The 20,483-nt window shown below is 37.5% G+C and overlaps 1 protein-coding gene across 2 annotated transcripts in view; it reads right to left on the bottom strand.

Annotated features, from left to right (window-relative positions):
• UPF2 (UPF2 regulator of nonsense mediated mRNA decay) overlaps positions 1-17,812 on the bottom strand; it is an 89,471-nt gene extending 71,659 nt beyond the window's left edge. For both annotated transcript variants that reach the window (XM_057731963.1, XM_057731964.1), the window contains exons 1-3: positions 17,697-17,812; positions 12,145-12,524; positions 8,949-9,728 (exon numbers count right to left, since the gene is read on the bottom strand). In XM_057731963.1, coding sequence (XP_057587946.1) covers positions 8,949-9,728; positions 12,145-12,506 — 1,142 coding nt within the window. In that variant the 5' untranslated portion in view covers positions 12,507-12,524; positions 17,697-17,812. The remainder of the gene's footprint in view (positions 1-8,948; positions 9,729-12,144; positions 12,525-17,696) is intronic.
• Between the last annotated feature and the right edge of the window lie 2,671 nt (positions 17,813-20,483).

Raw genomic sequence — 20,483 nt, forward strand, 5'->3', positions numbered from 1 at the left:
ACAAGTTGGTTTCAAACACAACAGGTTATACAAAGAATCAATCTTTAAACTTTCACAGTGATTTGATTCGAGGTTATCTTGAAAAAGCCTACATCTTTCATATAGTCAATTCTCAATCTACTGTGCAAGCACTTGTTATTTATCCATTTAACAAATATTAACTGAGCAACCCACTTAATCAAGGCCAGGCCACCCCGAGGAGCAGAGGACACAAGTACTCTTCCACTCTGCAAACAGTTCACTAGTAAGCCACCCATAATTAGAAATGTAAAACTAATGAAAATTCTCAAATTGTATACCGTCAAGTAAAAATTTTACTATATTAGTTTAGATGGTTGAAATGTCCATAGGTGGACCCTATTTTTCTACAACTAAATATTTATGTAGTAGTTTAACATTTGAAATTTATAAACCTTAATACAAATACAACATGGATTTCAAAAAGTCAATTATAAATTGTAAATTAAGTCATTTTCAAAAGTAATATTTAAAAGTATTTTTATTCCTTGTTTTGAATCTTCTTATGAACAGTGAAGAAAATGAGTTAAGAGGAGTTTTTTTATCTTCTTAAATTATAGAAAGTGAAGTAGAAACTCCATGGCTACTTATTTATCCCTGCTTATTTGGAATAATTTCCAAACTTTCCCATCTTACCACATTCTTATGCACAGAAACTGCTATTTAAATGCTACACTATTCCAAGTATCAACATTTTCCATGTTTAGAAATATCAGTTCCCATTTACAAGCACAAGACAGATTAATACAAAGATCAACCAGTATTCATTAAATCCAATCCTTTTTTCCCCAAAATCTGGCCTATTAGGATCTGAAGTGGGAATTTTTCACTCATTTTCTTATGATTTAAATACACATTAGACAGCACCATTCTACAAACAGATTAGTAAAATGCCAAGATAGTTTAACCATAATAATCCAGGCTAAAAAGTATTCCTCTAAAAACATTGTCATTAAAGAAACAGTTTCTCTCTCTTCAAATATTTCAGACTAACTTTACAAGCAAAAACAAAGTTTCTTTCAGTAAGCTTTATGAATGAATTTTTTAAATTAAAACAAAACCCAAGCATTTAAAAATATTCAAGCCATCAAAGAAATGACTGACATTACTTTAAATGAGCTTGTTAGAACTTTTTATTAGAAATCATGTCATTTTTGAAGTTAAAAATGCCATTAAAATTAAATAAATAATTTGAATAAATAATACTCAAAAGCAGGTTACTCTAAAATGTTCTACAATTTTTAGGAAAAATGTTAATTAATAAAAACTTGAATTTATTCAGAAGCAAATTCTGTTAAAAGGGGTAACAGTTCCAAGGGATTTCAAAACCTCTAATGACAACTAAGATCCAAAATTATTTCAATGCTTGAAACGAAACTGGAAAATATCTCAAAATACCATGCACCTGGAACTTTACTTCTCTAGCAAATCGACATTCTGGTCATCCGAAGAACACACATCCAGTTTAGGTTATACAATATTCACAAAGGACTTATGACACACAAGCTGTAGCAAGGCGGTGCCCATTTTATCAGAACAGAAAATGAACTTTTTTCCAGTATTAAGAATCAGTTAAAACTGACGCTTCAGGGATACTCCTTGCCCTCCCCAAAACCTCAATTCTATGGTTAAACTTTTAGCAGTACTAACTTACCTAACTATGTAATTTATATGTTTAGGTTACTGTCTAATGAGAACAGTCTGGAGCATGGGTGGAGGGGTGAGATTTTGGTTGACTGGTTTTCTAGTCGAATCTTACACTAAGCAGTCAGAAAGCAGTACAGGATACCAATGAAATGGCACTAAAAGAGTTCTGTTATACACAAAACTTATATAGTCATATATATTTTCCTTGACCATTTATTTAATATACGTTTCCTAAATATATGACTAATCCCACAGCACATAACAAGACTACAGACTTCAAGCAGAGAGAGAACCCATCACAGGTACCTGAAAATTCAAAATCCCTAGAGTCATTTGGAGGTTCTAATGAAATTTAAATAAAACAATTTCTAGTGGACGTACTATAGATATCTCAGTTTTCATAAGTTTATGAAGTCCATAGTAAAAGTTTTTCAGTTTGATTAAATTTTAGAAGACCTGTATGAGGGAACTAAACATACATAGCACATCTGACCGAAGTACCTTTTCTGTACATCAGTGTAAATCTCACCAAAATTTCTTATGTAAATTCCATGGGAATATATCACTAAGCAAAATCAAGCTGAAGATATGATTCATCACATATCATTTTAATTACAATCTCTTCAGAAGCACATCTATTACAGAAAGTAGCACTGAAGCCATTCTTCTGAGACTGTCATTAATCAGAGGTCAGCACCTAGAGACTGTCATACAGAGTGAAGTGAGTCAGAAAGAGAAAAACAAATATTGTATATTAACACATATATGTGGACTATAGAAAAATTGTACAAATCAACCGGTTTGCAAGGAAGAAATAGAGACACAGATGCAGAGAACAAACATATGGACACCAAGTGGGGAAAGAGGGGAGGGTTGGGGGGAAATGAATTGGGAGACTGGGATACCAAATTGTACACTCTAAATATATGCAGTTTATTGTAAAAAATTTAAAAAAAAATTAAAAAAAAAAAATCAGAGGTCAGCAAACTTTTCCACAAAGGGCCAGGTAATATTTTAAGCTTTGCTGACCATATGGTCTTTGTTGCAACTACACAGCTCTGCTGATATAGCACAAAAGCAGCCACAGACAATATGTAAACAAATGAGTATGACTATGTTCCAATAAAACTTTATCTATGGACGCTGAAATCTGAACTTCATGTAATTGTAATGTTTCACAAAATGTTCCTCTTTCGATTTTTTTTGAACCATTTAAAAAGGTAAAAGTCATTCTTAGCTCACCAGCTGTACAAAAATGAGTGGTGGGCCTAATCTGGCCTATAGGCCATAGTTTGCCAATCCCTTTCATAACTGCAGATAACTGAGTATCACTGTTAAATGTATTATAAACAAGTTCATTCCCTCTCCTGGTATCACTGCACAATTAGGAGGAACCGGTACCATCTTAAAGATATGAAAAGTAAGCAATGAAAACAAAACTAATTCCAAGCCTTATTCATTGTAACAAAAAAATAAGCAAGTAGACCTCCTTCACCCAAAATATGAGATCTCACTATCTGGGAGCACCCCTAAGGTACATCAATCCTTGATTTCTGGAGTGGTTTTTATATTACATTTAATATTAATTTAACTTAATATTGTAAAACTGACAGAAAATCTCAAATAGTCCATTCTGGAATCAAGCATTATATCTCATAAATAAGAAAAGGCACAAATGCCTCAGAAAATTCTAGTATTGAGACATTCGTTTTTTTTTTTTCCATTTTTTTTATTGTTAGTGCCTGATTTTCTTTGCTTCTTTTATTTTGTATAGTGTTTATTTCGTTTTGTTTTCAAAAATGAATTTTTAAAATAAGCTATGAAAATTTAAGAAATTTAACATACCAATTTTCAAAATCATAAAAAGGCACAAAGAGAAATTCTCATTCAAAAACCTTTCTGAAGGATTGAGCAGGCAATATACTATTAATGGTAAACTAACATTTACTGAATACTTACAACGTGCCAGACACTGTTATTAAATGCTTTTACACATATGAGTTCACTGCCTCCTTCACATGTACCTCAGAGGTAGAGTGCTACTATTATCCCATTTTAAAGAAGAGAAAACCAAAGCACAGGGATGTGAGGTAACTTGTCCTGAAACTTGAACCCAAAAGCAGTCTGGCTCCAAAATCCATTCTCATAACTACTGGATTATACTGCCTCTCAAATTAATATAAAATTATCCACTTGGTACCTTATATTGAATTAGAATGTCTCTCAAATGCATATACCAAAAGCAAGCCTTCCCACACTGAGGTGCTTGTTTTATATTCTCTTTTGGGTCCTTCTTTTGTTTGGATTTGACTTTTAGGTCCTACAAGGCTAATAGGTTTACTAGACACCTTAAAAATAAGTACTAAATGCAGATGAAGATAAGTACTATGGAAGATGTGAAAAATACAGAATGAAGAGGTAGGAAAGAACCTGATTCTGTCATTTGCTATCTAAGTCACATTGGGCAAGCTCTTTAATCCCTAAATCTGACCTATCACCTTCAAAACACAGGTAATTTTTTCAAGGGTACTGTGCGGATCAACTGAGATCAAACACCTGATGCACTGTATCATTGTACAAGAGTATTTTCATGAGAAAAAAAATGCCCAAGTCCACCGTAGAAAAGGCAAGAACTTCAACACCAAATATTATTTTGATCTTTTATCGGCCAAATTAAAAAGAAAAAAATCTTCAAAAGAACAAAGAAAATTCATTTTAGCTTTGTCCTTATGCAGTCATGCAAAATAACACAGAACACATGGCAAATCTTGAAAAAATAACCAGGAAGCAGACCCAAGAAAAACTACTAGGTTTCACTTTTCATCTCCTTTAGCGCTCTGTCAAATTCTCATGAGAACTTAAACTTTCTTGTGGTTTCATTTTAGAATTTGGTTATGGATGTTGTACAACCTTATACAAAAACAGACTAGAGTAACAGTTAAGCATAACTGTACCCAAAGATTTATTAACCAACTATGTCAAAGTCATTTACTCTGAATTACAAAATATCTGCAAGGAGGTAATTTTGAAGCACTTATGAAATTGTTAAAGCCTCTGTAAGTCTAAAGCACTGTGATATAACATTTTAATACTGCTTAAATACTTACTACACAATTTATTAAGCAATCTCCTTGTAAAGACAAGGTACAACTTACCTGAAAAGAATGTGAAAGGTAAAAGCAACACTATTTTATTTAATGTATTTTCAGGTTTCAACACTGTTAAAGTAATACTTCATGAATTTGCATTAATAAAAGAAACCTCCCTGGTTTTATTAACAAGGGAAAAGCCTATATTCTACCTACATTTTTTTCCTTACTAAACTTTAAATCAAATCATTTACTGCTGTTGGACTGAACATGCAATCATGAAGGTCATAACTCACCAGTACTAAAAAGAGAAACGGGCCCCCACTCCCACCAATTAAGGACAAAAAAAAGACATTAGGACATTTCAGAATTACTCAAGCAAGAATTCTGACTTAACATCTGAATTCATGATTTCACTATACTGCAAGAAATGAACTGTTACATAATTAACATTAAGTTCTATCTAATAAAATTAAATCATTTATTCAACCAATTTTTATTAAATGCCAAAAATACTAGGTTATATTACCTCAATGAGAATAATATCTCAAAATACAAAGCATTTCAAGTATAAAGTAAGAGCACTGAACATAATAAAAAACAAACTTTAGCAAGAAGTAAAGCTATCAATACTAAATTGGCAAATATTACTAGATGATATTTTAAATGTGTAAATATTAATTTTAACTCCCCAGCGCAATCATTTAACCAAAATGCATTTAAAAAATAAGATTTTGTACTTAAAGCACAAAAAGCTTATAAATTCAAATTTATTAGAATCCACCCAACCCTAGGGTCAACTGCCTTGCTGGCTGACAACTGTAAATCCCTCAGGGGCCTAGAAACAGAAGTAGCTATCTAATACCTATCAGCCCAAGTAACAGCAGAACAGAACAGCTGAGACTCAACAGGTCTCATTCAGTCACTGTCTTCATTCATTCATCACAGTGTTTTTAAGAAAACACCAGAGATCTTATTACTCTATTTTTTTAATTGGTTAAGTAAATTTTTAAGTATAGACCTTAATGAGTACAGACTAACACTTCACAACACCTAAACACAGTACCATCTCCCAAGTTAATTAAAATGACCCAATAGCATTTATAATCTATAGACTGAAAATACAGAGTATTTCACTTTTTTAAAACCATCATTATTGAGATACTAAATTAAGGTTTAAAGCAGTTTAACTACGTACGAGCATTACATACTCACTACTTAGCACTTAGATTTCTAGCATTATCATGCCTAAGAGAAACCTTACTGGGAAAAATGACTGCCTATGATGTATTCCTATGATAAAGAAAAACTTCAAAACACCTACTGGATAATGATTGGGAGGGAGAAACTTTTGGAAATTGGTCATTTTAACTGTAATGTACCCCCTTAGAAGTAAGGAGACTAACATTAGGCCAAGTAGGGACTCTGCACTAATCCAATTCCTCCTGTCTTCTTTGCTCAGTCAGGCATTTAAATCCTCACTACAGAGGCTGCTCAAATTAAAGCTTTCCTAAGGCAGGAGTGACTTATTAAGCTGTATGCCAATTATTTTCTACATTGTGATTAAGATTCTCACATCCCCCAAATTATTACATCTAATTGGACAGTCCCTGTGATAAAATAACTGCTACCAGGCTAAGGTCAATTTACACTTAGTAAATAACCTCCTCTAATAACCAACCATAGGTTAATAGTTCTGTATTAAAATGAGTAAGTTTCTAGGAAAAGGCCACAAAGCTGTGCTCTCAACAATATATCTTGTTCAAAATTTTCTTCTGTGACTTTAATAATGGAAAAAAAAAAAAAAAGGTCTGCTTATCTAATCTAAATGTAACCAGTGGATAAGTACAGCTAATTATATATACATCATTGGGAATTCCCTGGTGGTCCATTGGTTAGGACTCAGTGCTTTCACTGCTGGGGGGCCAGGTTTGATCCCTGGTCAAGGAACTAAGACCCCACAAGCCTCGCAGTGCATCAAAAAAAACAAACAAAAAATTTTATGTAAGTGTGTGTGTATACACACACACATCATCAACCATCATTAGGCTAACAATAATATGCCAAAAGTATCTAAATAAAGTTTAAAAGAGGTAAGTTTGTATTAGGTCTTAAAAAAATTATTTCACTATTTCAAGGTGAAGAACTGCCTTCACAGCAATTCATTTGAGAAATTAGTCTTCAGGTCTAACAAAAAGTCAGAAGACTGCCTAAGCAGCTATAAAAACTAACGGAATTGTAGGTCATGGGCAGATAAGAAGGCCTCCAAAACAAATGTCCTAAGGATAGTGAAGTGTCTGGAAATCATACAGCAAACTGAGGGAACCGGAGGGATTCAGCCTGGAGAAGATGAAAGGGAAACATCTTGGCAGTCTGCAAATATTTGAGACATCATGGTGTAAAAGAAGAGACATGTCCCATGCCAGTGCTTCTCAAACTATCTGCCATAACGGAATAATTTTCTTTCTAATCACTGCACAGCTATAAGATACAGTGACAATATCATGGCAATGGAAAATTGCTATCAAAATGTCTATATGCTTAGTCTCAGTTTCTCTACTTAACTCACTGTGAACAGGTAAACAGTTCATGGACCTCCACTTTGAGTAGCTTCATTCTGTCTGTACCAGAAAAAAGGAGTCAACCAAAGGGAACCATTTTATGGGGCGTTAAATTTCAGCTTGAATTCCTAACAAATGGGTGTGTCCAACAGTGGAATGGCTCAGAGCCCTAAGCTCGAGTTTTCAGAAGAATAACTTGTGTCAGAAAATCTATAAAATGGATTCCATTTTGCATTGGAAGGATGATTGGATTAAATTATAGACTCTCTACCCTATAAGCTTCTGTGAGGCCACACATACACAAAACCTTTAAAGCAGTCAATAAAAAGTATTCAAAGCATACTTTCAAAATCAGCTGTGATGTATTAGGTAGGACATATGGGGAAAGCAAAAAGACTAGAAAAGTGATGAAACACTATAAATCATAATTAAGAAACCTTAAATATGTGAGAATTATTAAGAGGACCACTACTTTCCTTTTTTAACCCATTACTGGCTATACAAATACATTCTGAAGTTGCCTCTTCAAAGTTTAAAACAGTCCTTGTTATTCAAAAGCACAAAACGAGAATTATTTTTTTAAGAAACATTAAGAAGCACCATTGCCATCTTAAATTCTCATCTCTGAGTCATCTTCAGCCACCAGGGACTTATCCATATAGTCTCTGCACCTATCTTACCCCTGACCTAACTGAACTACTGGCATATACTATTGCAGTCTTTTCTGATTAAGTCAATCACCTTCTAGTGGTAACTACTTAAACCAGTCAGTCCTCCCCAACTACAGGCTTATAGGAGTAAGTGTTCTCCCCTATACATGCACTTTAAATAGTTGCAAAGTATTCAGCCAAAGGCTACTGTTGTTGCCTCCTTTCTGTATCTCCTAAACCGTCCTCCAACTCTAACCCTCCATAAAGCTGACCTAATACTCACCAACTGCATCAACTTCTAGCTTGCTGATGCCTTCTAGGTGCAGATGTACAGAGTAGTCTACAGTATCTTATAACTATCAAAGGTGGCCTAAATAGGGTATTTTCACCACAGGCACACACATCATCCCTTTAGAATTCTGAATGGATGTCCCCAGGAGAAATACTCCTGTAAACGCATAGTTGCACTTAAAGAATTTTTTCACAGCTACTTTGGTACACTATTTTCCAAACTTGTGATCTAAAATAACACTGATAATGAATCACTTGTTGTTTTAAAAAGAGCGAGTATCAACAGTGACATCAATGAACTAAAATACAAAACAATGAAAGCAAACCTGTTATAGAGGGAACAGCAAAACACACAGAAAAACAATAGCAGATAACTTAAAGTGACAGAAAAAGAAAATTTATCCCTCAACATTAAGGAGTTTTTTAAATCACAGGAGGAAAACAGATCCACAAAGTAGAAATGACCATATACTTGCTGGATTTCTTTTAAAATCAGAAACAAAATCTATTGAAGACTCACATTTAAACATGAGTACTTAGACTGTTACACTGTGAAATTTTCCTGGAATGTTAAGAAATCACCTGCAATGAGCCCTTTTCCACAAGTTCTTTCAGTGGCATGAAGACTTTACAATTTTTTAAGTATGAGCTCCAAAATAAATTCTCAATTCTGAGAAACATTTGAAAATCACCTGTTTTGTCTCTCAGTATTCTGTAGCTCCCTGTGGTCCCTTTTCAGGTGTTTGGTCAAAGACGTAAAGTATTCTTTTAAAAGATTCTGGAAAGGTTGCTGTTTCTCTGGACTAATTATCTCACTAGGAGGAAAACTCAGATTAAACTTTTCTGCAGCACTCTTTACTTTCCGCGGTACAAGGCCAGCAATATCATCTCCACAATGTCGACAAAAACTAATCACCACAGAAACGTGAGTATGGGATTCCCGATCAGCATTAATAATATTTTTTAGCTGTTCGTAGATTAAGGAAAGACCTTCCTTGTCAGTGAAAATCCCAACTATTGTCAATTCAGCAATGAAACGCAAATCAGTTCTTAACTTGGTAATGTTAGGCGTTTTCTCTTCTTTCCTTGCTTCAAAATGTTTTTTCCAAACCTGAAGAAGCGATGGGGCAAAATCGGCATAACGCTGGTGAAAGAGAGAGCACAAGTGCACAGCACAGTTCACATCAGATATTTTTAGCTTTGCTTCCACAATAGAAGCTACAGCCTCTGCAATGTATTTGCTTAAATTCAGGCCATTAAAATCATGGGACAAGGAGTCTCTCTGTTGTTCCGTAATAGTTTTTAGTTTCTTGACAAAAGCAGTATTTTTCTTCAAACTTGAGTCTAGTCGGCTAAAGAAATTTTCCTCTGGTCGGTTGTCTGGAGCATTTTGGTTTTTGCTACGAAGTTCCTTCCTTAGCTGATGTCGTTCCCAAGCTTCCTGATGAAGCTGAAGGGATTCCTCTTTCTCTCTATATAAAAACAAACAAATAAGTAAGTAAAATACCCTGTATATTTTGAAGCATCACTGATGAATCCCACAAGAGTGAAAGCCAATGAAAAGGTGATCAGAAAAGCAACAGAATCCAAAAGGAACAAAAGATTCACTACTTTAGAGACATCTGATTAATGACTTAAGATAATGAAAATGCATTCTACTGATAACACCAAAAGTGGCAGAACGGAGGATTCTGAATAACTAGATTAAAAATCATTCTGCCAACTGGCAAGCTAAATGGATAAAACACTTTTATTTGTCAATTATAACTCAATAAAGCTGAAAAACAAATAAATGGATAAAACACATGATGTTTAATATGAAAAAACAAAGTAATAGGTTTGGGAAAGATATAAAACCTAAAGCAAATAAAAGCATTGGGAAAACAGACCAAAAATGTCCACAAAGAATACTTTAAAGAATAAACTTTATAAAAGAATGCATTAAAATGTTTTGAAATGTTAAGTACCATTTTTCCATACTTCAGCATTAAACATACCTTTATTAATAAAAGCACCTTGCTAGGTTTAGGTCTTAAAATTCAAGAGTTAATTTAAAAAGCTTGTATAAGAACCAGAAGAATAAAGAATAGGATAAAAGCACTTTAATAAAAGGTTAACAGACTGTTTATCCTGAAAAGAATAATTAAAAACAAATCTACCTATGTTTCCACTAAAAAGAAGGGACACGTTTAAATTGCAGTAGTAAAATAACTTGGGCAGGAGTGGGAGAGTGGGGACAATGCGACTTTGAGGTTTGTGAGATACCAAAATACGTAACTTTGAAATATAAATTTCTAGTAAAATAGATTTTTCATCTTTCTCAGATAACCATCCCTGAGTTACCCTATAATTCTACAATTTTTCCACTAACAGCCACAATATGTTAACAGAGTTGCATCTATCACTGGAAACACGGACATGTAAGTATCTCTTGGAAGCTTCCCAGCCACACAGAAATACAAGATTAGCAGCAAGAGCACGTGTTAAAGAAAGCACAACTCATTACGTATATGCATTCCAAAACTCAATTATCGTCTTTATTAAAAACACTTTGATATATAATGAACATATATATATATATACTTAAGGTGTTTACTTATTAATATTTATATATTTACAGATGAAATAATGTTATGCTTTAAAATACTCCAGAGGAAAAAAATGGCTGGGTAGATGGGGAGAGGTGATAAATAATTCCATTCTACTTTTTGCATGTTTGAATATTTCCCAATAAGAAGTTGGGGTTTTGGTGGCTGTTTTTTTTTAAGTGCTTTGTATGGGAGGGGTGAGTGAAATTAAATATCCTTGTGAATTATTTCTTTTTCAAGTAAAACATAAAATAAGCAAGAAACTCTCAAGAATCATGGTTCTGAATATTCCAAAACTGGCCACTACTATTGCTTTTCAGACCTAAGGCTCCAGTTCCTCATTAAAAATAGAGGTAAGAGGTACTAAAGAACTTTGGTAAGAAAGCAGGTAACTGTGTTGTTCTAGAGATTCATAAAAATTCATGTTTGCAAAGAGTTTTTTAAATTATATATATGAAGGAAAGTGTTCCTGGACTATTCAACAACTGTCATTTCTGCTACATCCTGGTAGTCTTCCCATGAGGACTACCTCGTTTTTCACCAGTTCATTATATCACCTACGCAGATTTACAAGGTTAAAAGTAGATTTAGATAAAGATAAGCACGGGAGGCACTATGGAATTGTACGTAAGGACAAGGTTTTAAAGTCAGCCCAACCTAAATTCAAATCCCAGCTGCTCTATTTATTGTGACCTTAGGCAAGTCATTTAACCTCCTGAAGCTTCCTTTTGTCAATCCATAAAAACAGGCTCACAAAGCTTACTTCATTAGTATTGCCTTAAAGACACGCACTGATATAATAACAACTCTACAAAGAGCAGCCATTAAGAATTAAAGATTCTCGGGAATTCCCTGGAGGTCCAGCGGTTAGGATGTCACACTTCCACTGCAGGGGCCTGGATTCCATCCCTGGTCAGGGAACTGAAATCCCACAAGCCACATGGCGCAGCCAAATAAATTTAAAAAAAAAAGATTTTCAACTCAGAAAGATGGCAAATGATACCATTAAAAGAAGCCTTTTTTAAAAACCAAAACAGCCCAGACTGCCCCACACCTCAAAAAATATTTATTAAAGATCGCTTTCAAAAAAAAAAAAGAAGCTCGCTTTCTTTTAATGTAAGGAATGAAACCACGGTAAGCATGCCGCCAGTCAGTGAAATTAACAGAACAAGTAAATTAAGATACTCCCAACTCTGAAGAAATTGCACCCTGGAAGTTTTACTTCAAATAATTACTGTTGTTCCAAAACATTCCAATCTTCCCATTCCTGCATATCAACAGTTAGAATAAGCGTTCTTACTTCAACTGGGCAGCCTCTTCCTCCTGCTGACGCTTTGCCTGCTCTTCTTGCTTCTTTCTCTCTTCTTCTTCATGTTTCTTTTTTTCTTCTTCCTCTTTTTTCTTTAATTCCTCCTCTGCCTTCACCTTATCTTCTTCTTTTTTCTTGCGTTCCTTGTCTTCTTTTTTTCTCTTATCTTCTTCCAGTTTCTTCTTCTTATCTTCAGGGACCTTAATAACCTCCTTCTTGGCAGTAAGCTTGATCTCCTCTTTTGGTTTCTCCCTGCTGCTCACTGGCCGCCTTTCACTGCAGTCTTTTTCCTTGATGTTTAGTAAAGATTCTTTTTCTTCCATACTTGCTGGCTTTTTACGCTCAGCTGGCATTATGTTACCCAGGACAATCTGTAAGAGTAAAAGAATGTCAGCACTGTGTACACTGTGATGTTTTTTAGTGATGTGACACTATTTTGTTAAGCAGAACATATTAATGCAATTTGGCAACTGTGACAAATTAAATAAAATGTATGTAAAATGAATACTATTTCTATGATAAAATTCAATATTCTATCATTACTAGTTATGTCCATGTCTAAGTACTTTTTTTATTTTTACTTTCTATTAAGGAAATAAACACAAACAGAAGTAGAGAGCACAATATAAGGAACCTCCATGTACCCATCACCCAGATTCAACCACTATCAACTTCAAAAAAAATCATTTAATCATAAATACTTCAGTATGTATCTAAGAACATTTTGAATCAGTTTTACCCCCCCACATTTGACAGCCATTAAGAAATGCTGGGGCTTCCTAGGTGGCACAGTGGTTGAGAATCCGCCTGCCAATGCAGGGGACATGGGTTCGATCCCTGCTCCAGGAAGATCCCACATGCTGCGGAGCAACTAAGCCCATGCACCACAACTATTTAGAGCCTGCGCTTTAGAGCCCGTGAGCCACAACTATTGAGCCCATGTGCTGTAACTACTGAAGCACACGCACCTAGAGCCCGTGCTCCGCAACAAGAGAAGCCACAGGAATGAGGAGCCCACGCACCACAATGAAGAGTAGCCCCCACTCACCACAACTAAGAAGAAAGCCCACGCACAGTAAAAAGAAAAAAAAAAAAAAGAAATGCTGGTGATGCTACTTCATACAACATTCAATACAAGTATTTAAGTGGGAGCATAAACGAGCTCTCGCCTCCTATGAAGACTCATAAATTTCACCTCATTGCTCTAACCTCATCTAACTTCCAAATATAAACTATCCTAAATTGGAGTAGACCTTTCATCTCTTTAATAATATTAGTCAAAATTAGTTTATAAATAAACATAACGATGATTATAAAAACCTGTATATTCTGTTCTATATCTGCCAATACAAAAACCACCAGCCCAGGGTTTCTCAGCCTCAGGTCTGTGACATCTCGGGCAAGAAAATCTCTGGGTGAGGACGAGGAGGACGCTATCCTGTGCACTGCACAAAGTTTAAATGCAGCATCCCTGCCTTCTCTCCAGTAGATGCCAGTAGTATCTCCCCAGTTTAAAAACCAAAAATTACTCCAGACACCACCAAATGTCCCCTGGGGGCAAAATCACCACCAGCTGAAAACCACTGCACTGGCCTCATGTGGCTACTTACACTATAAATTAATTTAAATGAATCAGATTTTGAAATTCAGTTCTCCAGTCACTATCCATATTTCAAGTGCTCAACTCCACGTGGCTAGTGGCTACAACACCAGACAGTACAGATACAGAACATTTTCATCATCATAGAAAAATCTTTTGGATAGCACTGTTCTATAGTACAGGCTCCATACAGTTAACTGGAAATAAATTCTGGAACAAAATGTATTCCCCAGCAAAATTCATGATTTTCTTTTCTAAAAATACATCTCTACTTTGAATTTAGTATTCTCATATAATTTCTTTTATGGACAGTACTTCTTGTTTTAACTCCTAAATAATCTTAAAGTTATACACAAGAAAATCAAAATATTTTCCATTTACAAAATACAGAATTACTTAAACTACCTAGTTATTTTTTATTACAAGCTAAAGACAAACACAGTACTCTTAACTATTTTCAAAAATAGGTTTTAAATTACATCAATAAAAACTAGTTTAGCAAACAAAACATTTGCAATAATAAATATTTTATAAACACAAAGCATTTATTTCAGCCCTCTAATAAAATATTACCACACAAAGACAATCTAAGCCAACAGAAGCACTTTCAGTAATTTTGGAGTCACATGTCATAGTCTATACCTTCTCTTAGCCACCTCTTCCTTCCCCTTTTTCTGTTTTATTCTTCTCCACTTTCATGTTCTATGCATTTTTTTGGACAGTGACACCCAAAGGCTTTAGTTAACCCCACTGGTGGAACTGCGACAAAAAAAGGCTGTTAATCCTGTTTGCACAATCATTAAAATATATAAAAGCATGACTACTTATTTATGCAGCAAGATAGTGTTAATACTTATATTATCTGGGAAGTGAAGTTACCGATTTCTCTTGCAGCTTCAATTAAATACCCACCTTTGCCCTAAAGCAAGCAAACTTTCAAAAGAGAAAATACTAATAGCTACTACTCACTGGTACCAGAGTAAACATTTTACATACATTATCTCATTTAATACTAAAATCTTTATGAGGTGGGTATCATGTTCCCTATTTTATAAATGAGTAAATGGAGACCTGACCAAGTAACTTGACCAAGGCCTCCACAGCTAGTGACAGAGCTGGAATCTGAACGCATACTCTTAACCAAAGTTATCAAGAACCTTGAGAGTATGAAATTGTCAGCTGGAAAACTTGACAACCGATACTGACTACAACAAATCAGAATTACGTACCTCAGAGTAGAAAGAGTCCCTGATAATGGCTAAGCAGTTTTTACATTATGTTTTAACTTTTGGCATATTCTAGCTAAAATATATGGGGACAGGTCATTCCTAGTTAACAAGATAATCTTACTTAGGAATATTTGTAATTATGTCCAAAAAATAATGTTTATATAGAATTTGCATTTTCTGACGTGAAGCAGCAACAAGCAACACTGCAGCTGACACAGGGAAGTATAGTTCTCAGAATATAAAAAAGAATGGCATCAAAATGTATAATTAATATCTCATCTATGAAGATGAAATTAGATGTTAAGTTCTATTAAAACATTAAGAAATTCAGTTGGAATCTGACAAATTCACAAAGGATCATCATTTATTAGCACAAGAGTCTCCCAAACTTTTGTGACTCTCCCCAGTACTCATTTATTTAACAGATTTTTAAGTGCCTTCTGTATCAAACTGTAGTAGTCATTCATGAATTAAATTCTACTCTAAAGCCTGGCAAAACAGATTCTCGGTAAGACCCTTAAGTCTTGGTAGTGGTATCTTCTTTAAATCATTTCATCCTTTTATTACAAGCATATACCCAAAGTACACTTGAAACTAAAGTTCAGTGAACAAAAAATATGATGAAATTCTAAAAGTTTATGTAAAGGCAACAATGCAATCTGTGAAAATAATATGAGCTTTCAAAGTCAGTCATACTTCTAAGTTTGCATCCGAACTCTGCAAACTGCTAGCTATGGAAACTGGGTAATGTAACTTCTCTGAGTCTATTCATCAATAAAATGGAGATATTGCTACCTCTCTGGAATTACAGATTTCTTAAACTTTTAGCCTAGAAGTAGCACGAGGAAGGCATTCAACAAATGTTTATTCTCTTTCACAGAGAACACTGAAAAGTTCATCTTAAAATGAGAGATTTTTAGAGTTAGGAGTACTAGATTTTACCTACTCCGATTCTCAATTTTTACAATGAGTGACCTGCCCTAGATTAGACAACTAGTTTAGTGGCTCGGTTGAAACTGTGTCCAGTGCTCTTTTCCACTATATACCCTGACTCTGACTGATTCAGATCAGTATGCATTTCTATCATATCAAATTTCAAAAATCAAACTGAGTGTTAGATTATATTTAATGAAACGCTAAAATTTCTTTAAATTATAAACTCATGCTTCAGTAAACATATATTTTACCTGAAGTGTTTCAAAAAGTTCTTCAAATAAAAACTTAGAACTTCTAAATAGATTCTATCTCAAAATAAGATAAAAATTAGTGACCTTTTAATTGGAATATGATTAGCTCTTACAAGCTATTTTACTGAGTATAATTACATTCACACAGTCCTTAAAAGGAAGCCATGCTTTAAAACCACCTTCCTCGTTCCCAAAATAGTGTCCTGGCTGTATATTTTATTTGGTTTTCTAAATATACTCTGAACTTTCAGAAGAAAGTAAAACTACTTCACTAGCAAAGCAGGTATTACCAATGGCATGTACGGGGAGAATGCAGAGAAAGGAGTGTTTCCCTTTTAAAGATATTCCTTCGCAAAGTACCATATGGACTATGTATGAAATCACAATGAGACTGCTCTGAAAATGCTCCAGAGGAAAAGAATGCTATTTTTTCCTTTTCATTCTGGGTTATTCATTCAAAATGCTCTAAAGGCAGAACCGCACAGGGGCATTACCACCCAGTCTCTGACTTTAAAGCACGTCCTCTGTATAAAGGACTCATTCAAAGTTTTTACAAATTTCACCACGGTTCAAAAACGGTTTTCTTGAGGAGCCGTGCAGTTCTCATCAACACCTAACAACTCTGCTAAGGAGAAAAGTGAGGGATGGTTTTCCTCAGGTCTGATCCATCACCGCGTACAAGTCCTGAAAGACCAAGGGAGCTGACGGTCCGGTCCAGAGGTGTCCCCTCAAGCCTGAGAGCTGGCTCTGCTTGGCCAACCTGAGACCGAATACCCCGCGACCGTCTCGTGAGTTCAACAGGGCTAACGAGAGAAGACCAGCAGCCCCGCGATGAAGGCAACGTGAAGCACCCCCAGCCCGCGGGACCGAAAAAAAGTACACCCCACAGCACACCCAAACCCCTTCCCCTACACCCTCGCCTCCCACAACCCCCTGCTCCCGCCCCACACGCCGCTGCCTCACACGCTTCCCCGCCGCAGCGCCCAGTCCCACGGGGCAGCCCGCTCACCTCCGCGGGCCAGCCCTGCCCCAGCCCTAACTTCGCACCCCACGCTCCCTCACCGCCCGAGCCCGACACGCTCCGGCCGCTCTCCCGGCTCCACATCCTCCCACACACGCACCCTCCCCACTTGCTCGCTCTCGCTCCCCTCACAGTTCCCGGAGCGCTTTCCCCAACCTCCCCTCGCTCTCCTCCACACCCCCAAGCCCCCTCAGCCCGTCACGGAGGGCTCCCCGCCTCCGGCCCCGAGGCCCAGCCCGGGCATGTGGGGCAGGCACCCCCTCGACCGCCCCTGCTGCCTGCCCCGGGCCGGGGGCTCCCGCGTTGATGGGCGCCTCCAGACGAGAGGTGTCTGAGGGAGGACGACGCCGGACCCGCGGTCCGGCTCCTGCCCGCCGCCCCCGGAGCGCTGGGGTGCGGAGTCGCCTCTCGGGTCCCCCAGGGATTCGGAGTCCGGGCCGGTGCCCCCCAGCCCCCCTTCCTCCCGATCGTTGGAGCGGAGGGGAAGGAGGTTCCCCGGGACTCACCTCGAGCCTGTTGTCAACATTAGCCCCGGGTTTCCCAGCACCAACTCCAGCGCTCGGGCTCTCCCCTCCCCTCCCCCCACCTAGCTCGCAGCCAAGGGCCCGCCTTCCCTCAACTCCCCCTCCTCCCTCCGCCCGCCTGCCCTCCCGCCCGCCACTCACCAGCGCGGCCGGGCTGCGAGTGGGGGCGGGGCGGAGGGAGGTGGAAAGGAAGCAGCTGTCCGCGCGAATGCCGGATCGAAAACAGTCCGGGGCTCTTTTTCGCCGGCTTCGCCACGCGCTTAGCGCAGCTCCGGGGTGGAGGATTGCGAGTAAATACTCAGAGAGGTGCCACACACATAGCAACCGCTTCGAATTGCCCGCTCGGTGAGAGGAGCGAATTTTTCAGACAGGCAATGCTCAGGACAGCCACAACCAGCACCTCAAACCAGGGCCTCAGGGGTGGGGAGGAGTGTTCGAGGACCGGAGGCAGGAAGTGGATTGGTCGCCAGGAAAGGGAAAGCGCCTGAATTGGAGATGCGCAAGCGCAGGCACTGGGGTTGGGAGGGGGGAAGGGGGAGAAAGCGAGAATGGGGCGGGGCGGAGCTAAGAGGAGGTGAGGAAGGGCGGTGGAACGGTAGGCGAGTTACGGAGCGCCATTAAGGACAAATTTAGTCACGTGATTCTCATGGGGGTTTCCTGGAGCGAATGTAAGGAAGAGGTTTAAGAAGGGAAAGTTTGATTGGACTAATTCGTGGGGTGAGGTTAAAGATTTAGGAAGTTGAAAACTGGAGAGGCTAAAGAATATGGCTGGTGAGGAAGGTACAAGTTGGTAAGGAGTGGGCCTAGATTTAAGAAAGTCCCATGGGGGAATTTTCAGAAGCAGTTTTAAGTGTTGAACCTAAAAGTACCCCAGGGTGAAGAAGAATCAGGGCTTTTCTCATACAGATCTTAAAAAGTACCGCGTTCTAGCAAGCAGGTTTTTTAAGTTACAGTGGAATGATCTCCCTGAATTATCGAGTGAAATCACCGGATTAAAAAATTGGCCAGTCTTGTCATTTCTTCTGAATGTGGGACCAAGTCAACTTTAAAAAATAACTCAGCTTATCTAAACAACTTATTTTCTCTTAAATTGATGAACTCTGGCATCTGGCCCCCGATTTTTATCAAAACAGTGCTAGGGTTTGCCAACAGAATCTGACTGGGTGTAAGGACAGGCCGGCCTTGGCTGGTCAGGGGCCAGAGAAACAAAGATGCAGAACTGGTCCTGGTTCTTGCTTGACGTGCGGCCCCCCACCCACAAAATAAGCTACTAGCAACCTCAGATACTTGGCGCCCGTGTAGGTTCATCTGTATTCAGCTTTTGCCATTTGCCTCTATTGACTGTTTTTACCTACCATTTATTTTTTTTTAATTGTTGCGGTATAGTTGATTTACAGTATTATATGATTGAGGATAGAATATATTGATTCAGAATTTTTAAAGATTGTATTCCATTAATAGTTATTATAAAATATTGTCTATATTCCTTGTGCTGTACAATATATCCTTGTAACTCATTTATTGTACATTGAATTTATAGCTCTTAATCCCTTACCCCTACCTTGCCGGGTCCCCCTGCCCTCTCCCTACTGGTAACCACTCGTTTGTTCTCTTTATGTCTGTGAGTCTGTTTCTTTTTTGTTATATTCACTAGTTTGTTTTCTTTTTTAGATTCCACATGCAAGTGATAACCTATAGTATTTGTCCTTCTCATCCTGACTTATTTCATTAAGAATAAAACCCTCCAAGTCCATTGTGTTGTTACAAATGGCAAAATTTCATTTTTTTATGACTGAGTAGTATACCATTGTATGTATATATGATATCTTTATGCATTCATCTGTTGGTGGACACTTAGGTTGCTTCCACTTACCATGTATTCTTAGCAAACAAGTTGCCCTTCCAGAGTGTTGATGCTTCCTGTACTTAAATTTAAAACAAACAAAAAAACTACCAACACGTCCATTATTTAAAAGGTAATGAAAGAGAAAGAAAGGCAGATGCTGCTATTCTGTACCACTGATAAACAATTACGAGAGAACTGTCCTAAAACACCATACTGGCCGTAGCCACCAAGTTTTCATCAAAGTATTCTTTTTCTCATTTTGTCTGATTACCTTAAGAAGATTCACCTATGCTGTTGATAAATAAATTCTTCTTCTCCTCAATCCATTGCCTTTCATCAGGTGTGAAAAAGAAATCAGGGATTTCCCTGGTGGGGCAGCAGTTAAGAATCTTCCTGCCAATGCAGAGAACACAGGTTTGAGCCCCGGTCTGGGAAGATTCCGCATGCCAAGGAGCAACTAAGCCCATGCACCACGACTACTGAGCCCGTGTGCCATAGCTACTGACCCTGCACTCTAGAGCCTGAGAGCCACAAATACTGAAGCCTGAGCACCTAGAGCCCGTGCTCCACAAGAAGAGAAGCCACTGCAATGGGAAGCCCTTGCACCACAACAAAGACCCAACACAGCCAAAAATAAATAAATTTATTAAAAAAAAAAAAAAATCAGGGCTTCCTAGGTGGCGCAGTGGTTAAGAATCTGCCTGCCAATGCAGAGGTCACGGGTTCGATCCCAGCTCCAGGAAGATCCCACATGCTGCGGAGCAACTAAGCCCGTGTGCCAAAAAAAAAAAAAAAAAAAAAAAAATCAGGTTTTAAAAAGGAATCATGACTACAGGGATCAAAAAAGAAAAAGAAAGCATTTTACCAAGCATTTGCTATTTTACACTGTTATTTTAATAATCACAATAGGGACTTCCCTGGTA

This window comes from Hippopotamus amphibius, chromosome 4 (genome assembly GCF_030028045.1).
Source record: "Hippopotamus amphibius kiboko isolate mHipAmp2 chromosome 4, mHipAmp2.hap2, whole genome shotgun sequence".
Taxonomy (NCBI): domain Eukaryota; kingdom Metazoa; phylum Chordata; class Mammalia; order Artiodactyla; family Hippopotamidae; genus Hippopotamus; species Hippopotamus amphibius.